Raw genomic sequence first — 20,416 nt, forward strand, 5'->3', positions numbered from 1 at the left:
TGTCGGATCGGGTTTGCAGCTATGTATCTCCGGCACAGGTCAAGACGGCTGTTGACACAGCTTCGGTACCGCGTGGAAAAAGGCATAGAAAGGCCTCCACTCAAACTCCAGCGAGTTTGCCCTTGACGCCATCATCACCGACCAGCTCTCCAGGCCCATCGCTTCTCCAGGAACCAAGCTCAGACGCTGCGGTAAATCTCGACCACATGGATCTGCTTATCCACGTGGCCCAGGACAGCGACATGTTCAATCTTGGCACTGGCGTTGAGAACTACAACTATTCTGGTCTCAGCCTTGGCTTAAGGGAAGCCAACAAAACCCCATATCTGCTCCACGCGATCCTCGCCTTCTCAGCGCAACATCTAGCATGCCTTCGTCCCGAGAGAGCCGCACACTATCTTCATCAAGCAGTTTCGCTGCAAACGCGTGCCATATCGCTCTTCAATGCTAGCTGGACCGCGGTCGACGAATCGAACTGCGTCGCGGTATTGCTCTTTTCGTCAGTCCTGGGCCATCATTTCCTGGCAGAAACATTGAGCAAACGCCACCCTGACGGCCTGGATGCGTTCATAGAGCACTATGTGCAGTGTATAAACATGCATCGAGGGATCTTTGTAATTGCCTACTCCGCCTGGCCGCTGCTCATGAAGTCGGATTTAGAGCCCATGTTATCCATGAGCCACGCATTCACATTGCGAGAACCGGTTGGCAAGGACTGCCATTCCTTGCATAATCTTATCAATAGATCACCTGACCTGTCCGAGGACGAGAAAATGGCGACGCGCACGGCGATCAACTATTTGCAGCTCGGCTTCGACGTGGGCGGTGCAGATGTGGGTTTGTGCCAGGGCCAGCACCAGATGATCTATAATTGGGCGATGCTGGTGCCGCCGATGTTTACCGCATTACTCGAAAGCAAAAGGCCAGAGGCGCTGGTCGTTATGGCGTATTATGCGGTGCTCTTACATCGCGGCAAGGAGCTGTGGCAGGTCGGCGATGCTGGCGTGTACATTTTCGATCTCATTTGGAACGACCTGGGACCCGAGTGGGAGGAATTTCTGAAGTATCCCCGAGAAAAGATTGTGGGTGAAGCATGATGGAAAACACCCCTACCATCTCATTTCTCCAGCCCGAGATTCTCCCACATCAGCCGCTTCGTAAACGCCTTCCTCCCCCCTCTCCACTCGCCCTGTGGCAGTAGGAAATTATTCGCCAGCAGCTGTTCCACATCTTCAGGATAATCCAGCCCGTTGTCGTTCAGGAGTTTCTCCACCGCCTTGCTCCTCCTGTACAACTCCCTGTATCCTCCCGCAACAGGATCACCCACGCGAATGTCTCCACTCACACGCTTGAGCCTTGGCGTGTGAGATTTCCACTCCCCTCCCTCGACGAATGGCTTCAGTACCGCATACAATGGGTCATGCTCAGTTGGGTCCTGGAAGCCATGCTGCGCTCCTCGCTCGAAGTTGAGACTGACAAGACTCGGCGGAAGGACATCCGCAAGTGGCGGCGCTTGCTCTACATCCCAGCCGAGAAGTACGTCCAGCGGAATGACCAGGTGCTCTACCACTGCGAAATGCCTGAACGAGCAAGGAGAGTGTAGTATCGGCGGCCGCTGCCGATTCGAGAGCCCATGGTACTTTGTCCTCGCTTTATACCCAATGGTCAGATGCCGCAGAGTTCCTTGAACATGCCCAAGCGCGCTTAGAAGACGTTTCGTGTTGATAGGCAGCGGATCGCCCTCGTGGTAAAAGTCAATGTAATAGCAGTATGAAAGGCTTGCGAGGCGTGGTGTGTGCTCCAGCAACTGCTCAGCGGTTCTATCAGCTGGGTCTAAGCGCCGTATTTCGAGTGTTTGTATGCATCTGCGTAGGTGATCGGACGATGAAAGTGTCCGGAGGAGGGCGGCTGTGCGATGGAATGGATGGTCTACGTTCATCTCCCATGCAATAAAGTTGATGTGCTTGTATATCGCAGGCATACCAGCTGTACGTAGGGTTTTGCATGTGTATGACAAGTCAAGGAGAGTGCGATCTGGCATGCAACAGAATCGTCGTTCGCTACTTGGTTGGCCTAAGTCAAGGTGCGCGATGATTACATCTTGTATTTCCCGCGGCAGGGCCAATAGATTTGTGATGGGCTGTCGCAGCGATAATGTATTCTCCTCCATGTCGTGACAAAGGTTACTTCGATTTGCGTTGAGAAAATTGTAGCCGTAAGTCAGAATTGAGTTACAAGTATTTGCAGCAGGCAACGGGCAGGCAGCAGGCTCCACAATTGTGGAAGTACCGACGTGTCTCTCGATGATTCACCTCATGCAGGACTATGTTCACTGATTTGGTGTCAAAGCCTGCTACGCCTACACAAGTGCAGTAGAAACGTACAACTCAAAGCGATCGTATAACTCGACGAAGTGGTGCTTTTCGGTCGCCATGTTCTCCAATGGCTGAGAGCTTGCCCCGCGCTCCACCTGCACCAGCCACAAAAGCTTGAAAAGCTACCTTTTAAGCACTCTATGCAAGAAGACGATTCTTGCAGTCGCATGTCATCCCTGAGGACGAAAATAGATTGCCGAATTTATTCGGGTACAGCCTAGCGATGCTTCACCAGCCCTGATGGAATTCCGACCAAAGTCGGGCCAAGATATCCATCTGCGAGTGTGGATGTAGTGGATTTAGCCGGAGATAAGCAGGATATCGAGGGATGGATGAGGAAATATGTGGGACGAAGATTGTGTATATAATGAGGTTCGGTCGGCTGTGTAAAGTTTGTGCAAAGAAGCCAAACATTTCGTACAATATACAATACGGCATAACGCAGCGCATACAGCTCTAAAAAGTTGATATCTCTGAGGCTATATCACAACGATCAGAACAGTCAAAGAGCAGACCGACGTAAACGAAAGCATTCGCTGAAATGTCCAACTCTCCTCAAACACCTGTATGGTTCATCACTGGAGCCTCGGCCGGCTTCGGCCACTCCATCGCCCTCGAAGCCCTTTCGCGCGGCCACAAAGTCATTGCCAGCGCACGCTCTGCCTCCTCCCTATCCTTCCTCGCCTCCGCCGGCGCGCACACAGTCGCTCTCGACGTGACCTTCCCCCAGCCCTCCATTGAAGCCGTAGCGTCAGCCGCAGTCTCCAAATACGGCTACATAACCCATCTCGTCAACGCGGCGGGCTATATGCTCTTCGGCGCCATCGAAGAAACCTCTCCAGCCGAAGATCTCGCCATTTTCAGCACAAATGTGCTGGGTACGTTGAATGTGTGCAAAGCGTTTTTGCCACATATGCGCGCTACTTCTGCATCACACCATACCGCCATTGCAAACTTCGGCAGCATAGGGAGTTGGTACAGCGGAGCTGGGTATGCACTGTACAGCTCGACTAAGTTCGCCGTTTCGGGCCTGACGGAGGGGTTGCGGGATGAACTCGCTCCTCTTGGTATCAGTGTTACGGTCGTCGAGCCTGGGTACTTTCGTACTGACTTCCTCAATCCGAGCAAGAGGGTTCGGAGCGCAAAGGTACTGGAATGCTATAGTGATACTGGGGTGGGGAAGAATTTGGCCGCGACGTTGGCGGCGGATGGGAAGCAGCCGGGTGATGTGGAAAAGGGGAGTAAGATCATCGTCGATATCCTGTGCAAAGAGGGTGCAGGGGAGGGGAAAGAGGTGCCGGTCAGGATTCCGCTGGGAAGTGATGCGCCGGCTGCGATTGGAGGGAAGTGTACGAGTACATTGGAGCTGTTGGGGGAGTGGGAAGATGTGATAACGAAGACGGACCATGAGTGAGCTCAGCAGACATCGAGGCGAAAACATGATCTTCTGGGTACAAGAAATCGAATTTCAAATGGCCTCTTCTTTCCCAAGAAACACCCGGCGTCAGTCCCAGAAGCAAATGACCCTAGCCTCGACACTCTCCCTCGCCTCCTCTTTCTCACTTCCCTTCACTCTAAATGCCGTATGTGGACATCTCCAGCCAGGCAAGTCTTGCTTCGTATCAAATCCCTTGAATACAACCATCTCATCTGGCTGCATCTGGCTCAAATACCACCACTCATGCGTTTCCTTCTCATCAGCATGGCTCATGACATAGTTCGCGCTCTTAATACCCGTTCGACTGAACTCGCGCAGGCGGACTTGGTAATCCTTGTCCGACACTGTTGTCGCATCGCATACCGCGAGCGGATCTCGACGTACGGTTTTGAGAGGGCGCCACATGCCGAGGAAGGCATACCGGCTGCTGGTGTCGAAGAGTGTGTCAATGGATAATGGAAGGTTTAGTTCCGCTCGAGTACCTAGCATTGCGCCCGATGTATCGGCATAATCAACGTGTGGATGGCCGGCAGGAATGTCTTGCCAGCGGCCTTGGGCGTCTTGAATACCTTTTGAGGCTGGCGAAGTGTGTGCGCGCATGACGTGGTTGAAGACGTGCGCTTTTGATGCACCGGTTCTGCGACGTTAGTTTCTGCTTTAGCTAAAGCCGGGAATTGTAGATGTACAATTTCTTTGCAATTTCCTCGAGCTCGGGGTAGTAACTGCGCTTCACTGTCTCTTCATCATCTTCACGTGTTACTCGACTTGCCGGAGGCAGGCGGATGAAAGTGAAGCCTTTCATATTTAAATCGAATTCTTCTTCCTTTCCGCGCGCATCGCGTATGGTCATAGATCTCGTAAATTGGTCTGGTTCACCCAAGTATCGCGGCTTCCATGATGCTTTTGAGATGGGCTTCCCAGTGGCCGGGAAGTAATTGATGTCAGCCACAACATCTCCATCATTGCTTCTTTCGATCGCGTCTTTGCTCATGATTGTCGGAAAAGAGGTGTCGAGAACTCAAGCGGTCCATTGGGCTTTATGACGAACAATGGCAGCCGCATCGGCTCCAGGGTTGATGCGAAAGAGGGGTAGCCGCACACGTATGCGTTTTTTTGCAGGCTGCAAACTTCCTTCTCTCAGAGACATCAGTCCCAAGATAGCCACAGTATTCTTGCCTCATTACACTTACCACAGCACAAGAGTCCTCGCGGGCGGAAAACAGATGTTTGTCGCTCGCATGGAGACTGGAAGGTGGGCACGGCCACTAGCGTTGCACTTATACTGTACCTACATTCTACAGGTCATCAACTACGACGGAACTGGAGTGCATCTTCTGATAGCCTAAAGCTACACACCGAATTTTCGCATCGCGGTCGAAGCCCAGCGACACTGCGTATAACTTCAGCCTGTAGGATAGGCTACTGCTTGTTGCAGTCTGGCCGCTTTCCGCCGCAGTCGACAACATGTAGTACTACCTCTCCATCTCTGTGGACAGCCGGCCCACCCTTTGACATGGACGGAAACACCCGAACTTCCTGCGGTATGTCGCATATCTACATAACACCTAATCTCGTTATTAAATTTTCAATCACCCCATTTCTTTCGTTTTGGGAAGAGTGCTGACTTGCCCCTTGTTACTCACTATACCCAAAACGACACCAAAGCGTAAGTTCAGACCGGAGCAAGTACCGGTGGGCAGACTCAAATTATTGACCACGCATCCCGGGAAGACTCTTCGGACCGGGCGCTTCTTGATAGAAAAGCTATAAGTAGTGTTGTAATCCGTTAGAATCAGTTCGCCGGTTATTTCTTTTGATTGATGGGTCAATTCTTCAAACATCTTAACATGATATCTTCCTCGATTTTTGCAGCCACCCTGCTGGAGTTTAGCCGCCGCCCAAACACTCGAGAACCACACCTGAAGTGCGACCCAAATTAGCAACCTGGAAATGCACGAAAGCTGGTGGATGCAAACCACAGAACACTGCGATTGTTATCGATGCTTTGAGACACAACATCCACCCAAAAACCAATTCGACCGCGAGTTGTGGTGACAGAAATAATCCACTTAACCCGACGGCATGTCCAGACAAAGAGGCGTGCGCCCAGAACTGTGTTATGGAAGGCATCCAAAACTACACCACACAGGCGGTGTTTACTGATGGCGGGAAGCTCCGTCTTGATATGTTCAATCCTAATGGCGAATACATGAGCCCTAGGGTGTACCTATTGGCTGAAGGCGAAGAAAAGTACGAGATGCTGCAGCTGAACGGCAATGAGTTCTCATTTGACGTCGACATGTCGCAATTGCCATGTGGCACTAACAGCGCCTTATACCTCAGTGAGATGGACGTCAATGGCGGACGCTCAGACCTCAACCCTGCGGGTGCTGCCTTTGGCACAGGATACTGCGATGCTCAGTGCGGTGTCAAACCATTCATAAATGGTGAAGTAAGTATATCCGGTACATTGCGCTGAGCAACAGCTAATGCCTCATAGGCCAATGTCAACAACGAAGGCGCATGCTGCAACGAAATGGACATTTGGGAGGCAAACAATCGCGCGAACCAGATTGCGCCTCATGTATGCGCCAAGGAAGGAATCTTTAGATGTACTGGCGACGATTGTAGCGTGACTGGTGTTTGCGGCAAGACGGGCTGCGGAGACAACGCTTACAACTTCCGGAATTCCAAGGACTTCTACGGCCCTGGTCTGAAGGTTGACACGACTCGACCTTTCACCGTCGTTACTCAGTTTCCAGCCAAATACGGCGTGCTCCAGGCCATCGTGCGAAAATACGTCCAGGACGGTGTGGTTATCGAAAACGCTATGCAGAACGTCACCATGGACCAGGTTTGGTGCTCAGCTCAGCCTCGCGCCAGAGAATACAATAAGTTTGGCGGCCACAAAACCATGGGCGACGCTCTAGAGCGTGGTATGGTCCTTGTATTCAGTCTCTGGTGGGATAAAAGCGGTGGCATGGCCTGGCTCGATGGTGCGCCAAATGGTCCTTGCAATGCCACCGAGGGCTTCCCTGATGCAATTCAGCAGAAGGTGAAGAATCCCACAGTCACTTTTAGCCAGGTCAAATGGGGTGAAATTGGGTCTACGTTCGGAGGATCAGACTAGACCATGAAGAACAGTGGTAGCTTGAGCTTTTATTGATGTACAGCACGTAGAGAGTGATTATTGGATATGGATCTTTGAGTACGTGGCTGGTAGCTAGATCTTCTATTGGCTTCACGTGGTGACGTAAGCAAGTTCTGCAGGTCTCATCCACTGTTGAATTGTGGCTGACGCCCACTTTCCGTCTGTAGCATCTATACATACAAGAAACAAAAGTAGGGTGGGTTCCTGAAAAATCAGCGACCTACAGTCATCAGCATTTCGGAGTATTGAAGTTCGAACCAATCAATAAACAAACAACCCAGCCTCCCTTCTCAGTAACCTGTAATCTACCTGATCTCCTCGACTACATCCTCTTTTGCTGTATATTGAGTTAAAATCGTTCATACAGCATCGAAGATCAAATACGTACCACTTTCAACATCTTGTAGACTGTCTGAATTTGGATTGGATCTATCCTCCAGCGTGGCCAGGAGCTAAAATCTCAAGGTTAGCTAAGACTCCACGTATATTTCTCTTGAAGTCTTTACGAACCTCGTCCAAAGCCCCCATGCAGACTCCAGAGATAAATGGCCAAAACGCCATCCTAAATGCCCACCAAAACCATGATGAACCGGACTGGCCGGCTCTGTAGGCTGTCGCAAATTTTCTTGGCACTTGGTAACACACTGGCTGGGCGGATATCTGTGCAATCTGATGCCGTTGTCGCAGTCGACGGGCGAGGAGTCTTGGAGGCACTTTTACCGCTTTTGGCGCTTCTTGTTGGGCAAATGTTGAGAAGCTTCTTTGGCTAAGCGGACGAGAAGTTATTAGTCTGAACTTCGGTGCCCTTACTAAAAGAGCATGTGCCCCTCCCATGATTGAGGCGTGGGCGAATGTTTGAGCGGAAGTCAGAGTTAGAGACATTTTATCTCTAAGTAATAGTATTGAATGATTCAAGAAGGTTTTGATCGTGCATTATATGGAAAAGATGTGCAATATGGGTATTAAGAGGTTCTAGAAAAGGGCGACAGAGCAAGTTTATGTGCTCTTAATGAAAATCTAGGTTACTATGGACACTGATCCACGGTTCATTGCAGCCGCGGAACTCCGATGGATCACCTTCATTTTGCTGGGCTGAAGTCAGGAGTGAACCAGGGTTGAGTTCGGTACTAGCCCTTCTACATGTCGTAAGCGTTGTTTTTCAAATGCAACTATCACATTATACACAAGCCTAAATATACAAAGTGCCAAAACAGCCTCGAAGTCAGACGGCTTAACCGAAATGCTCTCAGATATCGTCCAGAACCTTAAACACAACGCGTACGAATTATTCCGACACCTGTTAACCATGAAGCAATGCAAGACATCAGCGATCACCAGGTCCATCAATGACGTCCAATTCGCCTTACTCAACCTCCGCCCACATAAGTCCCACCTTCCCCGGCTGATACATCTCATTAAGCAGCGTCATCTGTATATCCATCGACACCCTCTCCGCCCTCTCCCTCGCCTCCACCACCTCCTCCCCCATCTCCGGCACAACCTCAACGCCATGCTTGCGAAACAACACCGCCACGACGGCCGCGAGCTCGACCTGCGAGAAACGCTTCCCCGGACACAGGCGCTCGCCATATGACCACGGTACATACACGCCGTCAGGGAAGATACGGAGTTGTTCACCACCGATGCCTTTGCCATCGATGAAACGCGCGGGATCCCAGGTCATCGCGCTCGAGCCCCAGATTTGCGTGTTGGTGTGTAGGCCGGAGAAATTGAGGGAGACGTTGGAATTTGCTGGGATGGTGTATATTGAGTTTTCCACAGTGAGATCACAGGAGGTTTTAGTAAGTTTGGAGGAGGAGCCGAGGGGATGGCAAAGACGAAGAGTTTCCATCTAGTTCAATTCAGTAAGTACAGCTAGGTTATTATGGGTAGGTTTGAATGCTTACAGCAACAGCCTGGCAGCGTACGAGCTTCGTCCACGTGTCATAAGGCCACGCGGTGGAATCATCGTCTGCACAGTAATGCTGGATCTCTTCCCTGATCCATTCCTGCGTGGCGGGATGAGCAGCGAGGTTCACGATCGTATGCGCGAGGGAAATCGCAGTCGTGTCGTTGCCCGCGAAGCCGTACACGAAGATGTTGCTGATCATGTCCTGCTCGGAGATGGTCATGTCGCGGGCGTCGTCGGGCTGCTGGACGAGCGAAGCACGCACCAAAGCGGATACGAGATCCTTGCGTGTCGATGTGTTGTTCGCGATACTCTCACGCTCTTCTTGGATCATTTTCAGGACGTAGGAGCGGAAATCTTGTACCGCTTGGCCGACCTGCTTCCAGGAAGTCGGCATCCATGAGGATTTCCGAAGGGTTTCGCCGCCGAAGATGGCGATGAGAATGATGCCTCGAAGGATTCTTGAAAAGGAATTGCGGTACTGGTGAGAGTCGTCTGATGGGTTTTCTATACTGGTATGGCGCTTTTTCATCTCTTCCTGACCCTCAAACGGATACTCCTTTGTAAACAGCGCGGCCGCTAGTACATTAAGTGTAAAAGTCTTAGAATCATCCGCAACGCTTCGAATCGGCTTCGGCGCGCGGTCCAGCCAATATTGCAGCATGCTATGCCCTTGCGAAAGCGACGATTGCCATACCAGCTCATTATTCCTCTCCGTAAACGTCGCTGCCGTGATCTTGCGGTGCTTCTGCCACTCATGACCCTCCGTAGTCGACAGATTCTTCCCATACACGTTGAGAACCTCAAGCTGTTTAATGTTACGGCCAAAGTCTCGGGGACGCTTGAGCACATCCCAGACAGCTTTTGGGTCCGCGACGTATACCCAATAACCCCCAGGCGCGACTAGTGTGAATGCATCACCGAGCTCGGCATGCACTTGATACCGCTCGTTCGCTTCCCAGCCGAAAAGGTAGAAGCGGTCGAAGTTTTCGGTAGCGATTCCGAGACGACGAGCTAGGCGGACAATGTTGCTTCCAAAAGCCATCTACAGGGGATTCGTGGGCGTGGTCCAGCGAACGAGGATGGGTAAGCCTATCCCTCTTGCTTTGCGGATGTTCGCGTTGAGAGAGATTGCAGACCATATGGTCAGAGTCACGGGCAATGCAGCGAGTGACAAAGCAAGCGTTAGAAACATGGCTGCGTGCTAAGAGGATGAGGAAATGCGAAGGGCAGCTGGGGTTGCGGTTATATGTACGACGACTGCCTACTGCGATAGGAATTAATGAATGCAGAAGCCGTGTCGCTATCACAACTTTGCAAGAGAAATGCTGACATGTGCGGCACAGCTAATGTTGGGACGAAGCAGACCAATCATGGATGATTATTCCACGGGCGTTACCCATGGTTTCATAAGGTGGAGATGCCCACCGCGACGTTCAGCCAAGTCAAATATCGAAATACATCAGCGAAATCAAACTACACAGAGAAGCTTTGAACCAGCCTACACAACGGTCTCCTTCAGATCAAACATAACCGGCCTCGTCTCCCTAAACTCCTTGCGCCCATCCAATTTCCCCACCCACTTTGCCAGCACAGGATACTTCTCCTCCCAGCCCTCCCTGATCCCCGCCCATCCAATCCAACCCACCGTACACACCGCCGCAATATCCGCAATTGTCAATTCCTCGCCGACGAGATACTCCTTGCCCGCATCGATGCGCGCAACAACCATATCGTTAAATGCGCGCAACGCTCCATCGATCTTGCGATTCTGCCTGTCCATCCAAAGCTGACTCTGCTTGTCTTTGTCTCGCCGTCCTTCCCAGCGATTCAGTACGATGGCGTCCAAGCAACCCTCGCCTAGGACGACGATCTGACGAATTTCCAGGTCTTGGTCGACGTTGCCTGTGATCAAGCGCGGAGGTAGGTCGGCATATTTCGCGACGATGTATTCCTGAATATGCGCCGAGTCGTACACGGGGGCGCGGGAGTCGGGAAAGAGCATGATGGGAAGTTTTTCCAGGGGGTTGTATTTGGGCGTTTCGGTAGCGGATTCCCATGGGATTTCGTTCTTGAGCGTGAAGGGGATGGATTTTAGAGCGAGGGCGATGCGGTTCATTCGGGCAAAAGGGGAGGGGGTGGCGGAGATGAGGATTAGAGGTTGCATTGCTGAAGTGGACATGGCTGGTATATTACGAGATGGTGTGGAAACGAGGGGATATCGTTCTGAGCGTTAGTTGCATCTTTGCACGGCGTGCTCGTCGTAGGATTGATGTACTCATGTTGCGGAGATATTTCCGTCCTACGTCATTGATACAGTCTTGGATCTCCAAGGGTATTTGAGATTCTGCTTCGCTCGGCTCTAGCGCGATCTTCTGGACTGCCTGGCGATCTCGAACGGTGGGTCTGTATGCAGGTACTGGAGGATGTGGGGTAAAGGTGGGGTTCGCGTAGTGGGTACTGGTGCGGCTGTTCTGGATGCCCATCAATTCTCAAGCATCGCTCTTGCGCATACCCAAAGCTTGCTTGATTTTCGCTTTGGTAGTGATGTCACTGTGATCTTTGATTCTCGGTGCTTTACCTCTGGCTTTCTCCTTTTTAGCAAACTCTTTCGCCCGCATGATGGATCGCATCAGATCATGGACGGCTTTCTCTACGTCCTCTCTCTTGTGCGTGGTCAGCTCTACATGTCGCATGCCCTGACTTTGCGCCCATTCTGCTGCTAGTTCTTCATCAATCTGCCTCTTCTCAGGCTCTTTCTCAACTATGTCTTTCTTGTTGCCGACTAAGATGTACTCGCGGATTCTGTCACCAGCATTCTCGCCCATGTAATTGCTACACATGCAAGCATAAGCATAGCTTTGCTCCGTGATGTGCTCGAAGCTTTCTAGAGATGTGATATCGTACAGCAGAACGACGCCAACAGCACCCGAGAGACTTTGTATGAAAATTTCGGGGCTGAAGTTTGCATCCGCTGTTCTGAGCGTGGTGGAGCTGAGGTCGGTGAAGTAAGCCTCCACGACTTCGCCATTGATGGTCATCCGATGAAGACTGTCTTCAAGTCCTACCCCCATGTATTGCGCGAAGTGGCGGCCTTGGGTGAGCTGTTTTGGAGATGTCAACGTAACAGCAAGATATTTGATGCACCAGCTAAAGTGATACATGGTTTAGGCTAGATGAGGTGTCCTACCATGTCTATGAAGCATGTTTTGCCTACTTGAGCTTCGCCGAAGACTACGACTTCACCCATACCGTCGACAGTGCTTGCTGGAGAGGCGAGACGATAAGCATTAATCATATTTGGTGAAGTGTTGTGGCTTTGAGTGGCATGATTATCAGGGTGCAGGTAAGATGGTTGCCGAGTAGCACCTAATGCCAAGTCCAAAACGTGCCAATTTGACGACAAAGTATGTAGGGAGAAGCTGAGCTGATGAAATGTCCAAACTTTTGCAGGACACCAGAGAGTCCGTGTGAAGGTAGATGGGACGCACAAGCGATGAGGCTCCGCGCTAGGTTACCTTAACCCCGGAACTAACGGCACGTGGCTGCCAACCCCGGCCAAGCCTTTTGCTGATCGTCTCTGCCTAGAAGAGCGACGACACCATGAAAGGGCAGGGGCGTGCGGTGAAGCGCGCCGTAGCTGCTTCAGACCTCTTCACAAGCATCAGCACTTCAGTCACTCCTTCGCTGCATCACGCTCCGGCGTCATCACATGCTCGCAACCCCCAGAGAAACTTTGGCGGCCAGAAAAAGCCGCATTCGCTTTGTCCCTGATCAATAGCGTTTAGCAAGCGCGACACGCAAGCTGCCTCTCTCAGTAATACTCCAAGGCGCGGAATATACATTCCTGCATTCCACAGCGTCCTGGAACATCTTCACGCGCTTTTGAAGCCCCTGTCCAACCGCGCATCGCTTCCTCGAGGGTTACCGCACCGATGACGTATTACCGCGATAATCCGTATGCGTCGAAAGCCCACACTCCCCTCATCGACCTGATACCAGACCACCGCCATGATTTAGACGTTTCTGATGAGGAAGACAGCTTCTACGGCAAAGACGATGACTTCCTGATCCCCGTCAAGTGGCAGAACAGACTCGACAACGTTCCACGACGCGTCAAGCGCAACCTACTCGCCGCCTTTGGTGTCGCAGTCTTAATCCTACTAAGCTGGTGCACATACTTTGGGCCACGGCGCGCCGCAATACGGTACGAAATCAAGCTGATGGACGAGGCACCGGCGATGGGCTATGGCAGCAACCTGCGCCCGGATTTCAAGGACATGATCCAGGTCAAGGATATGGACGAGGAGCATCTCCCTAAGAAGGGGAAGCGACTCATCTTTGTGGGCGATGTGCACGGCTGCAAGGAGGAGCTGCAGCATTTGCTGAACAAGGTTGATTTCCGACACAAGCATGATCATCTCGTCCTGGCTGGCGACATGATCACGAAGGGTAGGGCAACCATTTCCACAGTATCATCTCATGCTAACGAAAGACAGGCCCCGACTCGCCTGGCGTCATCAAAATGGTCCGCCAGCTCGGCGCCTCTTGCGTCCGCGGCAACTGGGAAGACAAGCTCCTCCTCACCATCGCCGGCGCCGAACAGATCCATCCCTCATCCGCGGATGACGAGCATCCTCTTGACTTTGTCGACTCCGCATCGCACTCCAACGGCGACAAGAAATTGCTCAAGCTCGCCAAGAAATTATCTCGCAAGGACCTCGTGTTCCTACAACAATGCCCCGTCATCCTACGCGTCGGCCACGTCCCGAATCTCGGCAACCTCGTCTCCGTCCACGCCGGCCTCGTACCTGATACCCCGCTTGAGAAGCAAGATCCTGTACATGTTATGAACATGCGCACAATCGATCTCAAGACGCGCATCCCATCGTCGAAACACAGTGGCACACCCTGGGAGAAGTTCTGGAACCACCAACAGGAGAAGCTTAAGGAACATCAGCGCACTACGGTTATCTACGGCCACAACCGAAAGCGCGGATTGAATATACATAAATACACGAAGGGGCTGGACACTGGTTGTGCCAGCGGTGGACATCTGACTGCGCTTGTCGTGGATGACAAAGGCGAGACAGAGCTTGTGTCAGTAAAGTGCGAGAAGGCCAAGGGCTATGATGAGGAATAGATGCAATGGTGTCGTGTTTGATATTGTATATGGCTTGGGCGTTTTGATGCATCACCAGCGTCTGCATTGGCGCAAAGATTGGGGCTTGCATTTTTTTGAGTCGTTTTGGGAACATTGATACCATAGCCCCTGTTCGAAGAGAGAGGCTGCATTGTTGTATAATAATCAGATTGTAGTTGCATATCCTACTACCGGTCCGCCGTCTAAGCAGTTGAAGTCGCAAATGTGAGCAGAGAACCATAGTTGGGCGTTCCCCAGCCCGTCGCTGGATCCCATCCACTCACCGCACTGAACCCAGCTCCAGAGATCTGCCCACCACATCCGGTAATCTTTCCAGTCTTGATATCAGTAAACCCACTGCTAGCTGTACCGTACAGCCACGGGTTCAAGAACCCAAGCCCCTTCTTCCCAGCCGCAATACGCCCACTATTCAACAACTGAATGATACCCGCCGTCGCCGGCGCCGAGCACGAAGTCCCAGACACCGACTGCGCGCTTCCACCAGCAATGATAACGAAGTTCGTCGCCTGCGCAGAAATGTCCGGATACGCGCGGCCCGAAGCATTGAAGTACTTCGTCACAGCAGTGTGCGTCGTGTCCGTACTCAACCACTTGGACACCGCAGCGTCCTGGTAAGACGGGCGTCCAAAGATTTCTGAAAACCCGCCACCACCACTCGTCCACGCTGCTTCGGGCGAGTTACCAGTAGTTCCGCCGACAGTGGTGACCCACGGACACGCAGCGGGGAACGCGGTAGTAAACTGCGCCTTGCCGTTCACACTGCACGTCGACCCCACGCCCGAATCGCCCGAGGACACGAGAATCGACACGCCCCTCGCACCTAGCTGGGAGAAGAGATTGCACGCATTCGTCGCGTACGCAAGCGGGACAGTCGCTTCGTCGTCGCCATACGAGATCGATAGCGTGTTAGGCAACTGTGCAGCAGGCAGTGCGAGCAAGTAGTTCAAAAACTCGAGATACGGCTCATTCGTATTGCTCCCGGAGCCCAGAAACTGCCCGCGGCCTGCGGTGCTGTAGTACGTATTCGGCACAGATGTGGATATCGAGCCGGCGTACTGGACGTCGAGGTTTGCTTCGATGCCGGGTGGGGAGCTGGGGCACGTGCCGCCGTTGACGGCGGCGCAGGTGAAGGATTTGGCCTTGTTGGAGAAGTAGGCGTAGCTGTTTAGGAAGGTGGTGAAATCCGCTTTGATGGCGTATTCTTCGAGGAAGCCGGCGATGCCCAGGAGGCCGACGGTTTGGACCTTGGCGGACGCGAAGTTGTAGAGGTTGGCGAGACAGGTTGGGGTTATGCGGGTGCCGGTGCAGCCGGTGACGGCTTGGGCGGCTTTGTTGTTGTTGTCATCCTTGATTTCGTGGTGCTCGGAGATCGTAGAGCGTAGTTGCTTGAGGCCAAAGAAGGTGGTGGGTTGGACCATGTCTACATGGCTTTTCAGGCTGGCTGGCAGGCTGTATTTGAGGGTTCTGAGGGCCTTCTCGTTGCTTCCAGGACGGACTGTTGTTGGTTAGAATGGGAAGGAGGGGGCTTTTGGCATGGGTCTGCACGTACCGAAAACGCTGTACTCTGCGTCCAGTAACTTCTCAATTGTCTTTACGTTAGCCTCAATGGTGACATAATCGCCCTTCGTCGTGATCTTGGTTTCGGGGCTCAGGTTTTCACTCGTGAGCCATTGCATGACAAGATCAGTGGACTCCTGCTTCGGTGCGATCATAGCAAGGATGGTTTCGTGGTCAAGATGGTTGCCGTATTCTGCATGTCCTGGAGTAGCAATCTGTTCGTTCATATTAGCTTGATTCTAATCAGGCTACTATTCTGGGTATAGACGTACGTTCATGGCAAGATCGTGGAACTTGTCCATATCCTTGTTCACAAGATGGACCTTGAGAGTAATCGACGTCGAATCTTTGTCCAGGTTTGCAGAAGCATCCTTCACCCAACCAACAGGCGCAGCATCCAGCTTCTCCACAACGGCCTTGCTGAAGTCAACATCGCTGGTTGGACGTGCGACGCAAGCAGTCGCCAAAAGCGCGACCCAAGAAAGCACCTGATGGGTGTACATAGTGATGACAAGAGCGAACGAGCGGCTGGCACAACAATGAGTAGAAGACAACCAACCACTCTTATGGTCCGTCGATGTTCCCCTTGCATCATCATGTACCTGGTACCTGCCCAAATAGGTCCAGCATCGCATGCGCGTTAGCGACACGCCATCCAGGTCACCTGTGCTCGTTGGCCAATGTTGCAATCCGTCTAAGTGGGAGCATCCTTCCACCTTCCAGTACAGATAACGTAGCTTAGGAGCTATATGAACCGGCTTCCTAATGTAGCCGAAATTGCCGCCCTCTCTGTATTGTTATGCACAAGGGTGTCTAAGGCTTGGTTGTTGATTGGCAAAGCTTGGAGAAGCTTCCTTTTGGGGCGATCTTGCCGTTGACAAATCACGGCGGGCGGAGGATGCTTGTGGGGAATAAGGCCAGAGCACGCTACGCTTCTTTAGGCAACTCCAACTGGATTTATCGTAGGAAGAGTGATCGGTCCACAGCGTCTTAGACGGTACATACATGTGTCGCGTGGATTGTTCTTGGGTCTTTCTTACTGCGGAGGTATGATGTATAGGTGTGATCGCAGCTTTCGGAGGTTGGATCGCGCGGAGGTACCACTTTTGCCATTATCCAAACGTCAGACAGGAGAGCGGTCGCATTGCCTTTGGAACTCTACCAAATTCTACTTTTCTGCGCATATTTTGATCTTTGTGTGAGGTATTCTAATCACTAAAGAAGTTAGCTTCCATGGTTGTTTTTGAACACACGTCCACATGTAGATAAGTTAGCGTCTTAGCGGCATGTAGGTATAGGATGTCTATAGCGAGAACATTGACCGCTGCGTAATGTACTACATGAGTGAGTTTTGCTGCAGAAAGGAGAGGGGTAACTTATAATTGAAGTTAGGGTTGATCGAATCTGTGCCGCTTACATAGCTCTGCTGATCATAGCCACCGTCCACGTCATGATATGTACCCTACGTCTCATATGCTAATCATTACTCGCTCCACATAAACCTGCAACTTGAGTCCGATCAGAAGAATTCAATACTGGCGGCGGTACATTGCCGAAAAGTGTCTGCGGTTTCTGACACCATTTGAGCCGAAGCAGCTCCTTTATCACACGCAATAGAACGCAGGCATTGCAGCATCTCAGGATTATTGGTCATTGCTTTTGGCTCGTGGATATTGCTATCTTGTCACTCACTTCAACTACAGCATATAACACTCGAGAATTGATCAAGAAGGTTCCTGCTATCCAGTACCATTGGTGCTACTACTACCAATGAAGACCACCTCGACAGCGGCGAAACTGCAATGATATTAGCTCGTTTCCTAAAAACCCCAAGCGACTCACATACGCTGCTGTTGCAGAGATGATTTCCACTTTGCGAGCAGATGTGAACACTGCAAGCGCGACAGAGAAGATTGCTGTGAAAAGGATCACAAGCCCGATTCTCACAATCATACGCTTCACGAAGTAGAGGCCCAGGATGACTAAGGCCGGCAGAATGGATGATACAGCAGCAACGGCAACATTGCTGGCTTTGCCAATTCGCCGTACTAAGTACTTGCGTAGCTCGGAATCACGGACGCCCGTGCCGTATTTCTAATACATATATCAGTAGAGCCAGAATTCTCGCTCCGTACACGTACCCTGCGTCTCTTACATCCAATGATACCATGATACACATCCAACAGGCGACCACCGAGGAAAGTCGTGAAAGCACCGTCACAATCAGAACCTCATTATCGATGGCTGGCATTATCGTCGGCTCTGTACTCTTGAGTGCGCATCTTTTCGGACTGCTAGCGTTGGCTATCTACAGCTTTATCAAGAAACCGTTCTCTCATTGGCTGGGTGCAGAGATCATGGTCAAGGCGGGTACAGCGTATGCGGAGATACTAGGTGCCACAGAAGGAGACAAGCAGTGGAGGAACGCGGCTGCTGCTTGTAAGGGGTTCATCGGGGACGAGAGGGCCGAGAATGAGGTCGGGAGAATGGCGTTTGGCGCTCCCATGGGCTTGAGTACGAAGAAGGAGAGGAGATTCGAGGGGTTATAGGTTGTTCATGTTGAGCAAATGATCCAGAATATCTTCGTGTATCATTACAGTATGTTAGGTTTACACTGGGTCTGCAGTCGGGTGATCTGATCTAGAGCGGGCAAATATCCGATCCTAAAAAGATTGCATGCTTGCAAGGCTTTCCAGTACTAATGCACAGTTGACGGCAGTTCGCGTCAAAACTACACGCTTTGTACAACGAACACTATTTTTATGATTTTTTTTGTACTCATGTACTTAGATGCATAGCTGTGCGACTGCGATGGTGCTGTAAGTGTACAAATCCACGTAGCAGCGGTGTTTACACAGCTGTTCCATATACACCGTCTATCCAATCATCCCCTGCATCGTTCCGCAATCGCTCCGTGTGGCTTTGCCACCGCACCGGGAGAGAAAAATGACATGCTCTTATGTAGACGCTTAAGCCCCCACTAAGTAAGAGCACGCACTTACTCCTCCTGCTCGGCACCGACCTGATCCGCCGCACCACTCACCGCCGCGCGACGCCTCGCATCCGCAATGTTCTGCGCCTGGAGAAAGTTGGCCACCGAGCCCGGAGGAAAGCCCGAACGAGTCTGCGTATAACCGCCAGAAAGACCATGAGGCTGAGGAAGCCCATTGACATGTCCGCCATAACGCGCATACTGATCCTGCTCACTATACTGTGGCGGAGGAGCAGCAGCATACGGCAATCGAGCCTGTCTCAACATCTCAATCTCACCCTTGAGCTGCATGTTCTGTGCTTGTAGGCCCGTAACCGTATTCTCGCGGTGAGCCTGCATAGCGCGCAACTGTACCAGGTCGTTGTGGTACATGGCTAGCTGGCGACGCGTATTGGCAAGGTCCGCGTCTGCATTGCGGTACCACTCGCTGTTGATGTCTGGGGCTTGCCATATCTCCGTCTCGCCGTTCTGGATACAGATGCGCTGACACTCAATTTGGGTGCCGAGCTCAGCATCGTTGTCGTCAGACGCACTACTGGCGCGACGAGTGACCACCAACAACATATCACCGTCGCGCATCGAGCAGCCTGGGTAGCCTTTGTCGTAGCAGCCGGCGGGCTTCATGTTGTACTTGATGTCGAAGAACTTCTCGCGGTTAGGGTGGAGGGGCATAGGAGCTGGGTACTTGAAGATGAACTTCCAGTCCGTACCGTAGCGCTTGCCGCGCTGGGCGCAGTAGTATTCAAGGCGCGGGCCGAAGAAGTCATGCAAGCGCATGGTAAGGATGGAGAAGATTGGAGTCCCGTGGTCGTCATAGGTGTTGCTGTGGATACGCAGGCGGATGGTGGGATTGCCTGGGTGGCCGGCCTGGGCGATGGGCTCGAAGGAAAGCTGTAGCTTCTCGTTAGTTCTAATTAGACAGAGAATGCCGTGGCATCGTACCTTGTGTTTCAGCTCGCGCGGGCATGGGGAGCTTGACTATTAGGCGATGTATGTCTTCACTGTTGCTGTTGCCGCCGCCGCCTTCAGCTGGTCCTGAAGCACTGCTGTTCAGCGACAAGCGCAAGTGTTCTCCAGATGACTGACGAGATGCCCGACGTGATGTATTTCGTGATACAGGGGCTGAAGGACCTCCATCCACAACTGAAGGCTGACGAGATGATACACGCGAACCAGGAGCCGAGAGACGCATATGATCCTCGAAAGTCATCTCCTCTCGAGAAGGTACGTCCAGTCCAGCCGTGTTGATGTTTGGCATCTGAAAACCTGGACGTGGCGCGAAATTATCCGTGACGACAAAAGGCAGGCTAGGACGACCGCTGTTTTGCGCAGAACTGTGTGACTGCGTTGGAGCCCAGCCGTCTTGTCCAAGGTTCACACTTGTACGCATATCTGAACCGGCGGAGACCGGGTACGCCATGCCATTGCCATGGCTGCTTGGGTATTGCAGACCCAGATTCATGTTTCGAGCGGCCCGAACCTGACGCTGTATCATCTCGTGCGTAGACTGCTGAGAGTATGGCGTAACCGCAGGCATGCCGAGCTGCGTACGACCGAGCAGAGGTGGATGTATGCCCGAGCCCTGCGGTCCAGGAGCGAGAATGTTTTGAGCGGCTTGATCTTCAGGATGTTTTACGGTACTACCACTTGGTACTCGTGAGTGCCTCAGAAAGTCCGTTGATGGAGGAAGTGGAAAGCGATCGCGAACGTTTCCGGTCATTGGATTCTGTGTGCCTTCGATGTCTTGATACGTCAGCAAATCAATTCTGTTTGTGAATAATGTTTTCTCTGGTGGATTCGCGAAACGCATGACTTTGCGGTTTATCCGTG

The 20,416-nt window shown here is 52.0% G+C and overlaps 11 protein-coding genes across 11 annotated transcripts; 5 read left to right on the forward strand and 6 right to left on the reverse strand.

Moving 5' to 3' along the window:
• Window positions 1-206: 206 nt before the first annotated feature.
• Window positions 207-1,201, forward strand: SNOG_12931 (hypothetical protein; the record flags this gene model as incomplete). Its single annotated transcript, XM_001803095.1, has 2 exons — window positions 207-1,082; window positions 1,199-1,201. The coding sequence occupies 2 exons, from the start codon at window positions 207-209 to the stop codon at window positions 1,199-1,201; spliced, it is 879 nt and encodes a 292-aa protein (XP_001803147.1).
• Window positions 1,118-2,170, reverse strand: SNOG_12932 (hypothetical protein; the record flags this gene model as incomplete). Its single annotated transcript, XM_001803096.1, has 1 exon — window positions 1,118-2,170. One exon carries the CDS (start codon window positions 2,168-2,170, stop codon window positions 1,118-1,120), a length of 1,053 nt encoding a protein of 350 aa, XP_001803148.1.
• Window positions 2,171-2,916: 746 nt separating this feature from the next.
• Window positions 2,917-3,858, forward strand: SNOG_12933 (hypothetical protein; the record flags this gene model as incomplete). The annotated part of the gene is made up of 2 exons (XM_001803097.1): window positions 2,917-3,264; window positions 3,357-3,858. The coding sequence occupies 2 exons, from the start codon at window positions 2,917-2,919 to the stop codon at window positions 3,387-3,389; spliced, it is 381 nt and encodes a 126-aa protein (XP_001803149.1). The 3' UTR covers window positions 3,390-3,858.
• A 21-nt stretch (window positions 3,859-3,879) lies between these two features.
• On the reverse strand, window positions 3,880-4,804 carry SNOG_12934 (hypothetical protein; the record flags this gene model as incomplete). Its single annotated transcript, XM_001803098.1, has 2 exons — window positions 3,880-4,450; window positions 4,500-4,804. The coding sequence occupies 2 exons, from the start codon at window positions 4,802-4,804 to the stop codon at window positions 3,880-3,882; spliced, it is 876 nt and encodes a 291-aa protein (XP_001803150.1).
• A 1,128-nt stretch (window positions 4,805-5,932) lies between these two features.
• SNOG_12935 (hypothetical protein) lies at window positions 5,933-6,943 on the forward strand (the record flags this gene model as incomplete). The annotated part of the gene is made up of 2 exons (XM_001803099.1): window positions 5,933-6,265; window positions 6,314-6,943. The coding sequence occupies 2 exons, from the start codon at window positions 5,933-5,935 to the stop codon at window positions 6,941-6,943; spliced, it is 963 nt and encodes a 320-aa protein (XP_001803151.1).
• Window positions 6,944-7,269: 326 nt separating this feature from the next.
• SNOG_12936 (hypothetical protein) lies at window positions 7,270-7,525 on the reverse strand (the record flags this gene model as incomplete). Its single annotated transcript, XM_001803100.1, has 3 exons — window positions 7,270-7,301; window positions 7,353-7,416; window positions 7,475-7,525. 3 exons carry the CDS (start codon window positions 7,523-7,525, stop codon window positions 7,270-7,272), a joined length of 147 nt encoding a protein of 48 aa, XP_001803152.1.
• An 802-nt stretch (window positions 7,526-8,327) lies between these two features.
• SNOG_12939 (hypothetical protein) lies at window positions 8,328-12,171 on the reverse strand (the record flags this gene model as incomplete). The annotated part of the gene is made up of 5 exons (XM_001803101.1): window positions 8,328-8,716; window positions 8,868-9,918; window positions 10,381-11,042; window positions 11,389-11,977; window positions 12,064-12,171. The coding sequence occupies 5 exons, from the start codon at window positions 12,169-12,171 to the stop codon at window positions 8,328-8,330; spliced, it is 2,799 nt and encodes a 932-aa protein (XP_001803153.1).
• A 637-nt stretch (window positions 12,172-12,808) lies between these two features.
• SNOG_12940 (hypothetical protein) lies at window positions 12,809-14,016 on the forward strand (the record flags this gene model as incomplete). Its single annotated transcript, XM_001803102.1, has 2 exons — window positions 12,809-13,325; window positions 13,373-14,016. The coding sequence occupies 2 exons, from the start codon at window positions 12,809-12,811 to the stop codon at window positions 14,014-14,016; spliced, it is 1,161 nt and encodes a 386-aa protein (XP_001803154.1).
• A 203-nt stretch (window positions 14,017-14,219) lies between these two features.
• Window positions 14,220-16,097, reverse strand: SNOG_12941 (hypothetical protein; the record flags this gene model as incomplete). Its single annotated transcript, XM_001803103.1, has 3 exons — window positions 14,220-15,532; window positions 15,587-15,787; window positions 15,863-16,097. 3 exons carry the CDS (start codon window positions 16,095-16,097, stop codon window positions 14,220-14,222), a joined length of 1,749 nt encoding a protein of 582 aa, XP_001803155.1.
• A 1,475-nt stretch (window positions 16,098-17,572) lies between these two features.
• SNOG_12942 (hypothetical protein) lies at window positions 17,573-18,143 on the forward strand (the record flags this gene model as incomplete). Its single annotated transcript, XM_001803104.1, has 2 exons — window positions 17,573-17,646; window positions 17,705-18,143. 2 exons carry the CDS (start codon window positions 17,573-17,575, stop codon window positions 18,141-18,143), a joined length of 513 nt encoding a protein of 170 aa, XP_001803156.1.
• Window positions 18,144-18,592: 449 nt separating this feature from the next.
• On the reverse strand, window positions 18,593-19,363 carry SNOG_12943 (hypothetical protein; the record flags this gene model as incomplete). The annotated part of the gene is made up of 1 exon (XM_001803105.1): window positions 18,593-19,363. The coding sequence occupies one exon, from the start codon at window positions 19,361-19,363 to the stop codon at window positions 18,593-18,595; it is 771 nt and encodes a 256-aa protein (XP_001803157.1).
• Between the last annotated feature and the right edge of the window lie 1,053 nt (window positions 19,364-20,416).

Source organism: Parastagonospora nodorum, assembly GCF_000146915.1.
Source record: "Parastagonospora nodorum SN15 chromosome Unknown scaffold_24, whole genome shotgun sequence".
In the NCBI taxonomy this organism is placed as follows: domain Eukaryota; kingdom Fungi; phylum Ascomycota; class Dothideomycetes; order Pleosporales; family Phaeosphaeriaceae; genus Parastagonospora; species Parastagonospora nodorum.